The 17,167-nt window shown below is 32.4% G+C and overlaps 2 protein-coding genes across 2 annotated transcripts; one reads left to right on the top strand and one right to left on the bottom strand.

The window, feature by feature from the left end:
- LOC141721229 (uncharacterized) lies at positions 1-5,505 on the top strand. Its single transcript, XM_074524053.1, has 7 exons — positions 1-595; positions 1,815-1,955; positions 2,047-2,160; positions 2,243-2,416; positions 4,063-4,178; positions 4,933-5,014; positions 5,108-5,505. Exons 1-7 carry the CDS (start codon positions 146-148, stop codon positions 5,111-5,113), a joined length of 1,083 nt encoding a protein of 360 aa, XP_074380154.1. The 5' UTR covers positions 1-145; the 3' UTR covers positions 5,114-5,505.
- A 10,996-nt stretch (positions 5,506-16,501) lies between these two features.
- LOC141719845 (secreted RxLR effector protein 161-like) lies at positions 16,502-17,167 on the bottom strand. Its single transcript, XM_074522212.1, has one exon. The coding sequence runs from the start codon at positions 17,165-17,167 to the stop codon at positions 16,502-16,504; it is 666 nt and encodes a 221-aa protein (XP_074378313.1).

The raw sequence follows: 17,167 nt of genomic DNA, 5'->3' as shown, positions 1-17,167 counted from the left end.
TCACAACCAATAATTTTACACAAAAACACCATTTCTAACTACCATTCAAATAAATCATCATATATAACTCATCATCTCTCCTTCCTAGTTCCAACTCGGACACCCCAACTCAATCCAACTCGTCCCACAACTCAGTCCCCCAAAAATGGCCACAATCAACACAATCACACCCCAATCTTTCCACCCCTTATCAAAACCCAAGCTCAAACCCTCAATTCCCCCCTCAAAATCATTCAAACCCCACCAAAAATCACTCTTTAGAGCTTCAATTACAGTGAAATCAATGGCCAAAGACTTGGATGTTGTTGATTCTAGTCAAAATGATTGTAAAGACCAAAAAGATTTGATTTTGAATGGATTGGGTGAGCAAGAAGGCGAAGATGTTAGGAATGAAGTTGTGGGTGTGTTTGGAAATGATGGAAGATTGTCATTTGAAGGAGCTACTGGCTTCTCTTCTGTCGGGTTATCGAATAGCGAAAAGGAGGAAGAAGATTTGGATAGGTTGATTGATAGAGGGATTAATGCTACTTTGGTTTTAGCTGCTGGTACTTTTGCTGTTAGCAAGCTTCTTACCATTGATCATGATTACTGGCATGTGAGTTTCAATTTCATGTTTTTTCGATAGTTATCGTGTTGTTGATATCGTGAAATTGATGTTTTGTTTAGCTTGTTTATAGATATAATTGGATAAGTTGATGTTAATAAACAGGTAGGAATTATTGGTGGGAGTAGTAGTGCCATGTTTGCTCGGGTAGCTAGTTTTTTTTTTTAAATAAAATAATTTTTGTTGTATAATTAGCTTTCTTGTTGCAAATTTAATGATGTGATAATGTGCTCGGGCGTGAGGGACTGAAACATATACAATTTTCTAGGAAGATTCTGTGAGTAAAGTAGATTTGACAATCTCGAGCGCTGTCTGCTTGTTTTATAGGCTCCAGTTTTGTGTGTTTTTCCATTATCTTCGCTGTTTTTGAACTGTAGCTGTGAATCTGAATGCTTTCTGTTCTGGTCAAAGACTCACGTTATAATCTTTGTTTAGTTAAGAGTTTGCCGTTTATCTTGTGGATGGCAATACGTTATAATCTTTATTTAGATAATATTAAATTGATTTTAAAGTAAGAGTTTGTCGTTTATCTTGTGGATTGCAATGTTTAAATTTGACGGGATGTTTTGTATTTGTAATTGTTCTTTAAATAACGGTAATTAAATTAGTTTTGGTTGTTAAGTATATCATCTTTGCTATGTCCAAGTGTAGCTGGAGTCCAGTTTTTGTTTTAATGCAGTTGCAAAGTGATGTGATTGTAATGTAGTCACTAGTATCAGCCCTTTTAACTTCATAAATTGTGGATGATTGGTCATAGAAAATTAGTGTTTTTGTAATTTATCAATAAAAAAAAATGTATGAAGCAATCACTCCACAGGACAATGATTTTTTCCCTGGAACAACAGCAGGCATATATACTTTTTTTTTCAAAACAAAATTATGAAAATTGACGCTTTGACTTAGCCTTCTATTGTTTACCAGTTATTTCACTTCTATGTATGTTAATTTTTTGGCCTTGGACCTTAATTTGTTGAATTCTAAAAGAAACATGCATAGACATAGCTATGTATTACGTTTGCTGACAGAAGGTATACTTAAAATTAGGGCCTTTGCCAAGAAGTTCAGGAATGGTATTTTTGTCCAAAGTGTCTTCATCACGTTTTCTTCAGTACTTTTGATTGTATTTTGCAAATTTCTTTTCACGTGTTTTTCTTATAAAGACCGTTTTACGGTTTACAAAAAAACTTAATATAATTTCTTTCTCTTTTAGGGATGGACCTTATTTGAGATATTGAGATATGCACCTCAGCACAACTGGACGGCATATGAGGAAGCACTTAAAACAAATCCAGTCTTGGCAAAGATGATGATTAGTGGAGTGGTGTATTCTCTAGGGGATTGGATTGCACAGGTTAGGTGACAATTTGAAAAAATAATCTTTTTGTTCCTTCATTAAATAATTTATTTCGTAATTAGTAATTAATTTTTGGTTTGATATGCAGTGTGTTGAAGGGAAACCTCTTTTTGAGTTTGACCGAACACGGATGTTTAGATCGGGATTAGTTGGATTTACTTTGCATGGATCACTATCTCATTATTACTATCAGTTTTGTGAGGTAACTATCTTGATGGCTTGTCTGAAATTTAAATTTGTTACTTCAACTGTTAATTTCTGACACAACATGTTCAAAATTTCAGGCCCTTTTTCCATTTGAGGATTGGTGGGTGGTCCCGGCCAAAGTAGCCTTTGATCAAACCGTATGGGCAGCAGTTTGGAATAGCATTTACTATGTATTTTTAGGGTTGCTTCGTCTTGAATCCCCAGTCAGCATATTTGGTGAACTAAAGGCTTCTTTCTGGCCCATGTTGACGGTAGAATACCTTCTTTTATCTATGTCATAGTTGCCTTCCTTTCTCTGGACTTGCTATGTCAATATCTTGGAGTGAGATAGATAGATGTGCATGTGTACGTTACTCTATTTTGCTTTCTTTTGAAATTGTTGGGGGTTGGGGGGTTCGAAATGGGCCGTGGTCTTTTGACAAGCTTTAATTTTTGTGGTTTTTTTGATAAGGTTTAAATTATTCTTCAAAGTCCCTTTCCGACATTTGAGACAATTAGCAGCCCTTGAAGAGCAGAAGTGACTCATGATATATATTAAGAAAGAAATATACAAATAAAGGAATTTCGTAAACTGCATGTATTGTGTTTTTTTTTGTTATAGATAATAGTATTATTCAATAGCTTAAATGCTTCTATTGTGTTAAGCACAAACTGGCATTTGGACTAGGGTAGCGGGATTTCTTTTTTCACAACTAAATTATTAAAATTTTCCCTGCACTCCTTAGCAAGACATTTTTTTGGAGTAACTTTATTTCTGAACCGTGACTTTAAAGGTAAATCTATTTAAGTTATAAGCCACAGAGTAAACTTCTGCTATGAATTTGTAGCATAACATGTGTGTCAGAACTCTAATGTGGAGCTTTAATTTTTCCTCGAAGTGCCTTTCTGACATAAGAAATGATAAGCGGCCCTCAAAAACAAGATACGACTCATCATTTTTATTTAGAAAGAATATAAATATAGTGTGATTCATTATGAATAATAATATTTTAAATTTTTCTTAAATGCATCTGTATATACTGGTATTTAGACTTGGATTTCTTTGTTCACAACTACAGTACATTATTAAAATTTTACCTGCACTCCTTAGCTAGACATATATTTCGATCAACTTCATTTCTAGAACGGACCGTGGATATTAAAAGTATATAATTTTAAGGTATAAGCTGCAAAGTAAACTTCTACTATGAACGTGCAGCATCACATGTGTATCGGAACTCTAATATGGAGATTTGAAGCTTTGGGGAGCCCCGTGTATATTAACAAAGTTGATTATATATACACATGTGCATGTCCATGAACACGTACTGATGTTCACATAATTTGCTTTGATAATGATTATTAGCACGTAAACACATGCATATTATTAAACCCTTTCCCTCTTGACTCATTAAGGTTTTGCGAGTGTTTCTCATTTAAAAAAATGAAAAAAGTTGGATTTTGAGTTTGGGGAGGGGGTGTATTAACAGTGAACACATAAGAGTGATATTCATAATCGCATATTAAGCACTTCTTGAACAACCTAATGATTTTGGAGAGATTTGACAACTTAACAATGAGCAAGTTCAATCTAGTTAGATAGCATTGTAGCAGCTATGTGTTTATTCTTCTTGTCCTAATTATCTTAAAGCATTTAATTGACATTTATCCTATAGTGGGTTGAGCACGGTCCTAACATGCACAACTTGACAGTAATTAAACTTTACGTGGAAAGTTTAATTGAAGATTTATTTGTTAATTTTCCTCAACTTGTGTATTTGGTGCATATCACATGCTAATTTAATTACTTAATTTTATCGGATGTAATCTCTTTTTAAGTAGTTGTAATTGTTCGCTGATGCTTCTGTTGTATTATGTGGAATTAAAAAGTGTTTGGTTGTGGTATTTGATTGTTCAGGCCGGTTGGAAGCTCTGGCCATTTGCTCATATTATCACATATGGCGTGATCCCTGTCGAGCAAAGGCTTCTATATGTTGACTGTGTAGAACTTATCTGGGTCACCATACTTTCGACGTAAGTATTTGGATCATAGGAATAACTTTTTAGAAACAATTCTTTGTCAAATATTCTGTTGTGGTGTACACACACACATGACTATATGCGTCCACACAAACAGGTACATATGTTTGTGTGTTGAGACTGTAGTGTTGTGTTTAAAATTTAAAGGTGGTTGGTTAGTGATGAAGGAATATATTTCGACTGCAAGAAAGGAGCCAGTGGGGGAAAAACGTGTTCTCCTGTAACTTTTTATAGAACATAGGGAACTTCCAGTTGATTATCATTTAGTAAATTAGCACTATTAATTAAATAATTATGCTTTGGCATGATAAAGTGTGTCAGTTGATTAGCTAGTAGCTATTAGTCAATTAATTGTACCCTTATCTATTGAACTTGCAGCGGTACAGGTAGATTTGAATTGGGATCTGTCGTAAATTGCTTTTCATTTGATTTACATGCCTTGACACACTTTTTGGTGGGGATGCTTTTTTATCGAGAGAAGCAAATGATAGGTTAAAAGATTAGTGGTCTTAAAAGCTTGAATCTAAAGGCCACTAATGGAGAATATGTTATACTGCACTTATTGGTGTAATATCATCGTACCATATAATTGGTGGATGTTGATCGATATTTTCAAGGCCATTTCTTGTCTCCTTTTAGTGGACCAATATCTCTAGAATGTGCTGGTGTTGACTTATCGGATTATCAGTAAAGTTATTTGATAACAGAATTCTATCTGATCTTTTATTTTTATGCATCTTTTTGCCAGTATTTCAAATGAAAAATCAGAAGCAAGAATCTCCGACGCGCCAGATGAGGAAATTTCTAATACATTAACAGTCCCTCCAGAGGTACAAATACTTGCTGCTTAATCAGATACACCTATAGTTCAACTATTGATGTTAATCTGATTATTTTGATTCCATTATCCTTTGACATCCCAGGAGTAATTTATGTCAAAAGTAAGCAACTGCTTGGACATCCGATGAAATATTTGTTAGATTCCTTCAACTACAATTCGGAAGGCAAATATCCGTTGTCATGGACTGCTGGTATGAAATCTTGCGAAAAATGTGATTATGCCGCAAATACTTAATGTACATAGAACTACATAATTATGTAACACCTCCGGTCCCCGAGTGTAAGTAGAAAAATTCTTGTAATATCCTGAGCTGTTGGTAATTTACATACGTTACTGAGACAACTATAGATTTATTGCTTGGACATATCATTGTGAACCAACAATCCAAACAGTTCACTATCTTGTTGTCTGACAAATTTTGTCAAAATAATGTGAAGAATATGTTTTGAATTGTATAAAATTCCACCATGTTAGTATTGAGATTTAACTAAAATTCTGGACAGTAAACAGAATTACATAACCAGACAAACTGGATGTTCAATTTCATCAGAAGCCATATACATATCAGAAGCCATAGACATGTTAGATAGTCGACTTGGCGTTGGCTGGAAATTCAGCCATCGCAGGCTTGGCCTTCGAATTGGCCGCGTCAGCGCCCTCCTTACCAGCTCTCTCTCTCCCTTGCGCCCTTTCAACTTTTTCCTAGTTGCTGCGTCACGACGAGTCTGCTTTACTGAAGCAGTTTGAAGCGACAAGGAGCGCATCTGCATATTGATTGAACAATGAGTCGTGATGTACCTTTCCATAATCATAACCATCGCCAGGCAAGGAAAGAAAGCTTTGTAGAAATTCGAAAGGTTCTATTGGTTTCTTGTTGGGGATGATTAGTTTTTGGTCATGCAAAGAAAGGTATGGAATGTTGTATATCTTGCCTTGTTTGTTGTATTAAGAGAAGAAAAAATGAATTGGATTTGTAACTCTGCATGTTATATAGAACACGGAATATATATGAATGAATGATGATTGACTTGTATTGCAAGATAGTAGACTTTGTCTACGTAGTTAATATTGACGAGGCGTCAAACGGAGTATTTGACTACTAATACACTTATAGATGTTGTCTTCTCCTCTTCTTTCACCTAGAAGAATGGCGTGTTATTCGACGCGTATTATGTAAACATTAGCTCAAAGTGCTAATGTGAATGAAGTCGATGAGATATAAAAAATGATCGTAAATATTGTTTTTTAATCCCCAAAACCTATTTCATACAATCAACTAAAAATTATGAATATGTTATGAATTAATAGATGACTCTTAACCTTACATATGGTTGTAATTATCAGCAATCTTTCACTCTCCATTCTCTTTGTAACATCCATTCTACTAAGACTCGCTTGTACGTTGTTTATGATATATAATTATAAGATGATCTCTTTCATTATTATGTAGCTCTCTCTCAATCTCTCTTATATACTCCTTCCATCCCCCTCAATTTTTTTACATTGGGGGACGGGGACTCGGCACGCACTTTAATCCTCTCGTTAAATGTAGTTGCATAATTATTTTTTAAAAAAATTTTCTTTTTAATGAAAATATAATGTTCAAACTTTTATACAAAAAAAGAAAATTTTAAAAATAAGTTACGGAAGTATACTTTATAATTACCTTAAAATGCGTGTCAAGCATGTGAAAAAACTGTAAAGAAATTAGAGGGACGGAGGTAGTATATTATTTATAATACGTTATCAGCACGATAGTATAAATAGGTGTTGGAAATCCAAGAAGAAAAAGGATTATACGAAACTTTTATTATTTCAGTTTGTTCAGCAGGTAAGTACCCTATTTTTAGTTTACTTTGCTTCGCTTGCAATAAGATGATATTTATGTACTTATTATGTGCCTGATTCTTATCAGATTCATTATCCATTGGAATTTATTGAGCTTATACTCGTTGTAAAGGTTTTTTGATTATCTACAATCTTTCTTATTTGTGTTTTTCCAAAATCTACTTATAAGTATGTCAAGATCTGCATTTTGTGTAATTTGATTGTATGATTCAGGGTGATTAGCAGTAACTTGTAAAATTTATAGTAAATTGAATACTTGTTCAAATATTATGAGCCATACCATTCGGGAAGTCTTTTTTCGATATCTACCTTTTGTCTTTACTTTCCAGTACAATAACTGTGATTTCGATCTCTTAAATATCAAAATACTATCATAATCAGGAGCTGATTTTGATTCTACAGTCCACAAATATATGTTTTTAGAATTCCTTACTTGTTAGTTTTCAACGAGCCTTACCATTCTGGAAAGGTCCCAGAATTTTCTACATTCTTGGTATTTTATACTTTTTCATATAAGATCATCTTCATAAAGTAAATTGGTATTCTTTGAAACTGATCAGATTTGACTTTATCATAATTAACCATTTTGTACGATATTTGATTTGGGATATTGGATCAATACGTTTCATCTTTGCTGAAAATAGGTGCAACGTGCTATACGCTACATATACAGTAGATTGCATTCAATGTACCAATAGACTGAATTCAATTTACCATCGTCATGTTATATTGTCATACAGTTTTAAATATTAATGCATATGTGTTTTATTTGGTGTATTTTAAATATTGACCGAATGTGCTTAATATAATTGATTAATTATATTATAGTAATATAAGAAATGTTCAATCTTACAAAACTTGAGTTCAACGCATCTGATGTCACCGAAAAGAATTGCTTGACATGGATTTTGGATGCGAAAATCCACCTTAGCGCTATGGGTCTTGGTGACACAATTAAAAAAAGGAACAAAACTTTTGAGCAACAACCCTTTTGGAAAAATCTGAAAGAAAGATATAATCACCAGAAAACTATTATACTTCCTAAGGCTCACTATGATTGGTTACACTTGCGCTTGCAAGATTTTAAAAGTGTAAGCGAGTATAACTCTGCAATGTTTACGATTACCTCTCAGCTGAAATTATGTGGTGAAAATATAAGTGATAAAGATATGTTGAAAAAAAAATTACTCCACATTCCACGACAATAATATGCTCCTGCAACAGGAGTATCGTGAAAGAGAGTTTCAGAAATATTCTGAGTTTATATCAGTCTTGTTTCTTGCTGAGTAAAAATAATGAACTATTGATGAAAAATCATCAAGCCCGTCCAACTGTTTCAACACCATTCCCTGAAGTGAATGTTGTGACCGATAATGATCTTGGGCCAAGTAAGCAATTTGGACATGGATGTGGGCGTGCTCGTAGATTTGGGCGTCCTCGTAGATTTGCTCGTGGTAAATCATTAAAGGTATGCAATATTTTTACTCAACCTGTGTGATTTTTTTTTGATAACATGAAAGGGAATTAACTTGAGATACAGCAGAGATTCATGGGCATGAATATAAATTCATGGCCATGAATTTTTTCTGATTTTTTTAAAATACTTCTCTTCCAACGATTCATTGGCATGAACTGACACTCATGGACATGGCACTTAAGTGGTTGGTTTATGCTTTCTATTTAATTTTTATATTTGCTATGAAATTTTTGAGATAGTCAAAACTTTATATATTATGGTTTGAAAGAGAAGCCTTATACGCACACACTATGTCACTTGTATATTAGAGTGTATTACATATTGTGCATGCTTCTAATAAGTGATATTTCAAAATCTTTATATGATATCTTGGTAAATGATAAAATCATTATGTACCCCTATGATTTAATCTTAGCATTTGTAAAAGTGATTTTTTATCCCACTTAAGTAAAATGATGTTGGTATTATCGACAACACCTATTTGACGTTATTTTTAATAGATTGAATGTATATGATTGCAACCTGAAGTTGCATCTATTAACAACCAGAAGTTGTCCCTATATAATAAACTTCTTTTTTTATCACGCGTTTTGATATGTTTAAACACTTGTTTACATTCCAATAGAATGATATATTATATAATATTCAAATTATGATTTTATCATAAATGATATAATTTTCCTGGAGGATGGATCTATATAAAGAATAGTGTGATATTTGGATATAATAGAATTTAGTTGAATAAATATATATTAAACAGTATCCTGCAGATACAGTGTTATGAAATTGGTTTGTTACAATCATAAGTTGATATTGTGACTAATTGTGATTTATTAAATTTGAATTATTGATAGAAAGATTATGTATTACAATAAACCACACCCTTCCATTCCTTAAAGTATAAAATCAAAGGATACCGATCATGCCTGTAGCAATAGTCATGATATTACAAACACTTTTGATCGTATTTTTACCATTTGTATAAGAAATATTTCTCTTAAATGAGTTAAAGATGACTAATATCAATACCTAATATCTAATATGAGTCATTTAAAGGGGGAGTATTATATAAAATGTCTCATTATATATTTTTCTAAATATAAGGCTCCTGAAGAGCATATATAAGACTCCTGAAGAGCATGTACATTTTATCATATTATTTTGAAATACATTTTACTTAAAAGGGTATGTATATTATTGATGTAATCGTAATCTCCCAGAAAAATGAAGAATATTTTTTTTATAAAATTACTGAAATTGATTTTGAAGTAAACCAGAAGTTTACTGATAACTTTATAGTTGGACATTACCAGCCAAGCCATCAATTTGATAAATATGCGAATAATAATTGAAATTTATATGAATTTTTGTTGAAGAACTTGTAGATTCTTCTCAGTGATATTGATTCACATCATAGAAAAAAGCTTTCATATTTCCTCCCCGTCATTACAAATTATTTGGTCATCATAGATTTTCCACCATGATATTAAGATCGATTCCACCATTGGATATATATTATTAGAATCATCAGTGTATTTCTTTATGACTTGATTGAAATCAGGAGGAGAAAATAAATAGTTGGTGAATATTTTTATAAGAATGAATTATCATGCCTCATCTTGATCCTAAAAAAATGTTAATATGGACCTGAAGTTTATAAGATAATTCATTTATATATTTGATGACAAGAAATAGTGACTGTGTCACATACACCAGCTACATATGCTCCAATAATATTAATCTTATAGAATGACAACCTCAATATACTACTATGTCTAAAGAACGCCTGAAGCGTGATAGGCAAGATGGTTCCATATCTTATACAAGAAAAAAGTGAAAAGGAGCAATAATTGATGATGGCTAGGTTAAGAAATCAATAACTTTTGAAGGATCTCGGGAAGAGATTATAGACATGACAAATTAGAGAAAATAAAAGTAATGAAAAATATTGAGATCTCGATATATTATGTCATGGACAGAATAAAGTGGAACGATTGATCGAATCGACGTCGATAATATTTATAGAATTTGAGGTTATTGGTAATAGTGAGGATCATGAAGCAGAATCTGTGAGAAAATATTGACAAAATTGGCCAAAGAATAAATGATATAAATGAGGCAATTATAAAGAAAATTTATTTGGACTGGTAGTTCTTCCACACCTGAAGTTGTGCAACTAGTGTGCCCTACGAATCATTTTCTCTTAAAAATAGAGGAATTTTCTTTTAGAAATTGCAGTCCACACACCTAAAGGTGTCAAGTTAGTGGAATATAGATGGTTATTTGTAAATTTCAAAATTTATGAATGTAAAGCTCAGATAATTGTAGATGACCTTGTATAGGTTATGAAGAGAAATAGTATCTTATGGTGGAAACGATTATTTAATTGTTAGATAATCTCACCATATGTGAGTGATTTAATTTAAGTTCTATATATGACCCACTTGAAAATGATTATCCCAGAAGGATCTTAACTGCCGGAAGCAGTACACCAAGTTCTCGAGAACGTACCCTCCTCAAATGAAAAGAGGATTTGGACCAGCAGTCCGACATAAAATTATTTCACAAAATACATGTTATAAATATATACCAAATTATAAGGACAACTCTTAAAGTCTCTGGCCAGAGCAGATGGAAACTAGAATGTGTTTCTAGTTGACATTGAATTGAGTAACACCTCATAATAAAAATACTCCATGCTATATTACGTGATAAAGTGTTTCTTGGTGTATATATTAAGAAGAATTACTCTTGGATGAATGATATATTATTATATGTGGATCCAGGAAGGATTATAAATACACGATAGTACACTAACTTTTATGAACACTTGAAAGAAATTCTCGGTCCTGAAGTACCGTATCTAAGTAAACTAAAACATATTTTATTATATATAAAATTTATTATTTAAAACAAGACTCTGGTTTCGGTTAGTGTTCATTGCTAAAGGATCGCTCGCTCTAAGGGCGTGTTAATCTTGAAGTTACAAAATAATAATTTTATTCAATCTCCATTAACCTATTCTATAAAGTTCTAAGCTAATTTTGCAGGCGGAAAGAAATAGGGAATCAAAAATTGAATAAATTATAGTGGAGATTTTCTTTTGCTATGAATTTAATTGTTGCAGGAAATTTTTAACGAGACAACATCACGTGCAAGGAATGATGATTAAAGGAATCCAACAGATTTCTTCACAAATGCATTTCCTATCACTCCATTAGAGAAATTAGTACACATGATCGGGATGCACAGACTTCGAGATCTATGTTGATATTCATAGTCATGTCAAAATGAGGGGGAGATATAATACACTCATTATTACACGTGCAACACATGTACTATTTTTCCTTCACTAGGATTTTTTCCACAGAATTTTTCCTAGTAAGGTTTTAACGAGGCATGGTGTTCTTATGAGTAATCTAAGGGGGAGTGTTATGAATTAATAGATGACTCTTAACCTTTCATATGGTTATCTTAATTACTAGCAACATTTGGCTCTCCATTTTCTAACATCCATTCTACTAGCCCATATAAGGCTTGCTTGTACGTTGTTTATGATACAAAATTACAAGATGATCTCTTTTATTATTATGTAGCTCTCTCTCAATCTCTCTTATATATATTATTTATAACAGAATATATTTAAATGAGTGGAACCTAGCCGAATTCTTAGATGTTCATGTTTCAGCTTATTAAAAATATAATAAACTCGAACTTGAGCACAAACTTTTATCGAGTCAAAAATTATGTTCGTGTATCGATTCATTAGGAAAAAATTTGTTCGCTAATATGTTTATAAATAGATCACGAACTATGGTTCAACGAACAACTCATGAATATTTTTTACGAACTTTTGATCACAAACAGCTCACTTTACGAATTCGTTCTCACGATTCGCGGATTTTTGTATGAGTTTCTTTTATTTTTTAAAAATATTTAATAAATAATAATATCAAATCAAAATTTTGGAAACTTTACGCACCAAACAATTAAATTTGAGTGTTTAGCATTCAAATTTTGATTATTACTTCTTTTCCTCTCTGGATAATGAGATATATACACCACTTGAACACATTAACGTGCTAAATTAAATATTTTTCTATATTTATCATCTAGCACGTATTATGATTTAACTATAAATATATAATTTTATAAATTTAATAAAAATTATAGATGGATTAATTAAATTGGTAAATTTATTTTAAGATAAATATGTGTGTATATATATAATTATTCACTAAATTATGTGTCATACATGTGTTTATAACATGTTTACGAGCATAAATAACTAGTAATATATTTATTCACGGGCTATTCAACAAACTTGTTCATTAGCATTACTCATGAACCTGTTTACGAACTATATTTACGAACTTGTTCGCGAATATTGTAATCTAACTTATTCGCAAATTTTTGAGCTAAACTGTATTGTGCTCAAGTCAGTTCATTTACAAACTGAATATTAAAATTATATTCATGTTCAAATCCTTTATTAATTGAACTGAATTCGAACCGAGCTTTTCTCGAACCGGATACCGAACTATTCGTGAGCGTATCGACTCATTTACAGCCCTAATTGTAGGCTTCATATCTAAGCTTAAAATAAATATTTAATATTTCCGAGCTTATTAAAAAATGAAAGAATAATTTGTCTAGTTATCTTTTTCATATATGCTAATAGGCTATAAAAATATTGGTCCAAGTAAATCATTGAAAAACCCACTTAAAAGGAGTTCAGGTCCCAATTACAAGAATATGACTTTAGGTGGCAGCGGACTCCAGGAAATCTTGTCATGTCATAATATTCCTCCCAATTATTAGTTTGTGAGTACATGGGATTTTTTTTAATTATGGGATACGCACTATCACACATAAATGGCACATCTCAATCACACCAAACAACATAATACTTGGACAGGTAAACATTCCAACCGTTCTGATTCGAGCACAGGACACCTGGACACGTGCTACCATCATGGACGTTCAGGTACCCTGAATTCATAATATTCCAACTAACCTGAAGCGGCTACCATATATACATCCCCGAAAAACAAATCATAAACAATATTTTATCGGTACTTTAAGGAGAACAAAAAGTCTGTCACGTTCACGAATAAAGTAATACTCCTGAGTATTATTTAATGTTTAAAGTAAATTAAAATATTCAGTTCTATTTAAAAGAAATATTCAATACTACTCCGAAATTATATGATACTCTAATATTCGAAATATATATGTATTTGTCCTCCAATATTTGTAAAGTTTTTGGTAACAGTTTACAATACGAATATTTAATTGTCAAATGATTTATGTCATTTTAAATTATATTTTCTATTCATGACCTCTGCATCGTTTATAATCGGGTAACTAATACTTCAAGTAAATATTTTAATATTTTTCTTTTCATGAAATTTAAAATATTCAAATATTACTCCGAAAAATATTAAAATATTCAATACTACTCTGGAGTAGGGATGACAATCAGGTCGGTCGAAACGGGTTTAGCAAAAACTAAACCCGAACCCATCGGGTTCGGGTTTGTAGATCTCTATCAAATTGCACCTTAATTTGCACAAACTCTAGTGAAGGATTACTAGGATCTGATTTAAACAAAGTGCTCATAATATATGACGATATTGAAATTTTTGAGGTTGAATAAGAGGGTTCAAAGAAGACAATGGATCATGCCTCTATGAACAAAATTGTTGGTGAAATAATGCAACAATCTTGACCTTTAGTATACTTGTATTGAACATGTTGCTGAAAACATGTTTAAACGACTTTAATACAATAATTTGTAAAAAATATAATTTTTTAGTACTAATATTAGTAATATATTATATTATACATTATATTACTACTTATAAAATGTAAAATATTATTTATGTATTAACACGGGTTTTGGATCGGGTTCGGATCAGACCAGAATGAGTTTCGGGTCGGGTTCGAAACGGTATGCCTTAAACCCAAACCCGACCCGAAAATGGTTTGGGTTTAAAAATCAAACCCGAACCTGAATCAAACCCGAACCTGAATCAAACCCAAAATATTCGGGTTCGGTAAAACCTGATCGGATTGGTACGGATCGAAACAAATTGTCATCCCTACTCTGGAAAAAACAAAAATTTTAAAATATAACTTTTCTAAATTCTTTAAATACGTGTATAACAAAAAAATATAAATACAATATTTTATATATATTTCACCTTATAAATTAATCATACCCAAAAATAAACACGCATACACTTTTTTGAACACATGTATACATATATATAATACGAATTAAGTTCTATGGAGATCACTTTTTTTGGGAACCTTGGAGACAACTTATATTCTCCAAGTAAAATATTGCAAAACATATTATTTGCGAATCATGCTCTAAAAAATCCTTATTTTATTCAAAATCTTGAATATCATATATGTACTGCATATAAAACATTACAAAAAAAAATTATCCTGCAAAATATGTTAAGTTTGTAGAATATTTGTTCAGTTTGCGGAACATACAAATTCTACTTATTAAACTTAAATGATCTCCAACAATTTTAATAAATTAGTGAGACTCGTAAAACACTAGCATAATAACCCGTGCGAGACACAAACGATTTTCTAGTAATGTTTCGTAACATAGAGAGTATGATTTTTGAATTTTAGTTTGTGCGTGTTTTGTTAAAAAATATAATGTAGTCCTTCATAATTTTTTTGAAATTTATGAAAAATATCACTTGAAGCAGCTTATATTCAATGATTGTTTAATCCGTTGTGTGATGAAATTTATAATTTTTTCATTTCAGGCTTTAATGATTCTGATTACGATAGATAATTTTTGGTCTATGTAATCAATGAGTTAAAGATATGTAGATTTTAATTGTAATTTATTTAGGTCCGGTATTTATGGTGGAAGGTAATTGAAACTTGTTGTATTTGGGATCGACAATGTCTCCGTCCAAATTCAGTAATCTTGTAATAAAATGTCGGTACAAGGTTGTTATATTCATGATAATGACGTGTAGTTAACAATATAGGTATGCCAAATGATATATATGCATTATAGAATATGTTATAGCGTTGGCCGTGTTGATATATGTATGACATGAATTGTTTTCTAGTATATGAATTAATATAGCGTTATTTTTGTACCGAGTATAGTTTAGAAGTTACCTAAAATCAAGAATACAATAACTAAAAACTGAAAGAATTGTTCGAGGCACGTGAACACCACGCTATCCTTAAAACATATAAGCCCCTTCCGTGTGTGCTTGAAGGTGTTGCGGCTTCCGTCTCCCAGGTTACAACGAATAAAGGTAGTCTTAAGCACTTGAAGACCTGCCTTCTACGAACCGATTAAACAACCCTTTCTATCTCACAGAAACAAGAACCTAGAGCTCTAAAAGAAATGCAAGAAAATGATCTTTGTATGATTTTTTGTGTGTGTCAAACCAATGAGGCAAGGCCTCTTTTTATAGGGGAAATGAACTTGTAACTTACAAAATTATTCAATTTTGTAACATCAAAATTAATGATCAAATTAAAATCATGACATTAATATAAGAGTTACAAAAAATCAAAATACATAAGTTACAAATCAAATCAAATAAATGCAAATAAATTTTTTATTCAAATATTTTCCAACAATCCCCCATATGAATAAATATTGACTTTGCACAACGACTCTTTTGACATGGAGATAGAAAGTCACGGCAGAAACCGGCATATGATAGGTAGGCGTTACCCCTTAAACCTTCCCTTGTAAGAACATATTTTACATATCTAGAATTTCAGTAGTCGCGTTGACCTTGAACTGCCCTTCTATATTGTGAAATGATGATACATCCCCCACTGGTGTCTTTCCTTTATTTGTTCAGTTCTCACTGTTAAGCCCATTTTGGTCTTGAGCTTTAGCCTGGTTCTGTGAGTTTTCCCCAGATTTGGCCCACATAATTCCTTCTTGAAGCGACCCCACTTCACTCACATAGGTGATCTCTAAAATAATACAGAAGTATTATTGCATTAAAAGCATAACTTAGCCTTTTCTGTATTTTATCACTGTTTTCATCATAGGAATGGACCCAGGAGTAAAACCCCCACAGTGATCTCACTAAGTCTTTACAGTTAGGTTGTCCCTTTGAACCACGATCTTGGGATCTCCAGTCAATAAGGTTGGGTTTCCTTTGTATCGACTTTTGTTCTGGGCTTTAGTCCCATTCCTTTCGATGATTTCTCAACTAACTCTCTATTTAACCCTTTGGTTAGCGGATCCGCAGTGTTATCCTTTGACTTTATGTAGTCAATAGTGATAACTCCAGTTGAGAGTAGTTGTCTAACGGAATTGTGCCTTCGACGAATATGCCTCGACATTCCGTTAAATAGTACACGCTCGGCTGTACCAATTGCTGCAGTGCTATCACAATGTATGCCAAGTGGTGGCACTGGCATTTCCCATCTTGGAATATCCTCTAAAAATTGGCGCAACCATTCAGCTTGTTCACTTGCTTTATCCAAAGCAACAAACTCAGCTTCCATCGCACATTTGGTCACAACCGTTTGTTTTGAAGATTTCCATGAGATCGCTCCACCTGCTAGTGTAAAAACATAGCCGCTTTTGGACTTTGATCCTTTAACACCATTTATCCAGTTTGAATCACTATACCCTTCTAGTACAGTAGGATATCTCGTGTAATGCAATCCATAAGCACTCGTATACCTTAAGTACCTAAGCACTTTAGTTATCGCTTTCCAATGATCCATACCCGGATTGCTCGTGTATCGGCTTAGCTTACTAATAGTAAAGGCAATATCTGGACTTGTACAATTCAT

This window comes from Apium graveolens, chromosome 4, assembly GCF_009905375.1.
Source record: "Apium graveolens cultivar Ventura chromosome 4, ASM990537v1, whole genome shotgun sequence".
NCBI classification, from domain to species: Eukaryota; Viridiplantae; Streptophyta; class Magnoliopsida; order Apiales; family Apiaceae; genus Apium; species Apium graveolens.
The sequence above is the reverse complement of the archived record's forward strand: the minus strand, read 5'-3'. Positions and strand labels throughout refer to the sequence as shown.

Coding starts and splice junctions, on each gene's coding strand:
- LOC141719845 (XM_074522212.1), bottom strand. CDS start 17,167: ATGAATTGTACAAGTCCAGATATTGCCTTTACTATTAGTAAGCTAAGC.
- LOC141721229 (XM_074524053.1), top strand. CDS start 146: ATGGCCACAATCAACACAATCACACCCCAATCTTTCCACCCCTTATCA. Junction 2,161..2,242: donor ATTACTATCAGTTTTGTGAG/GTAACTATCTTG, acceptor TCAAAATTTCAG/GCCCTTTTTCCATTTGAGGA. Junction 2,417..4,062: donor CTTTCTGGCCCATGTTGACG/GTAGAATACCTT, acceptor TTGATTGTTCAG/GCCGGTTGGAAGCTCTGGCC.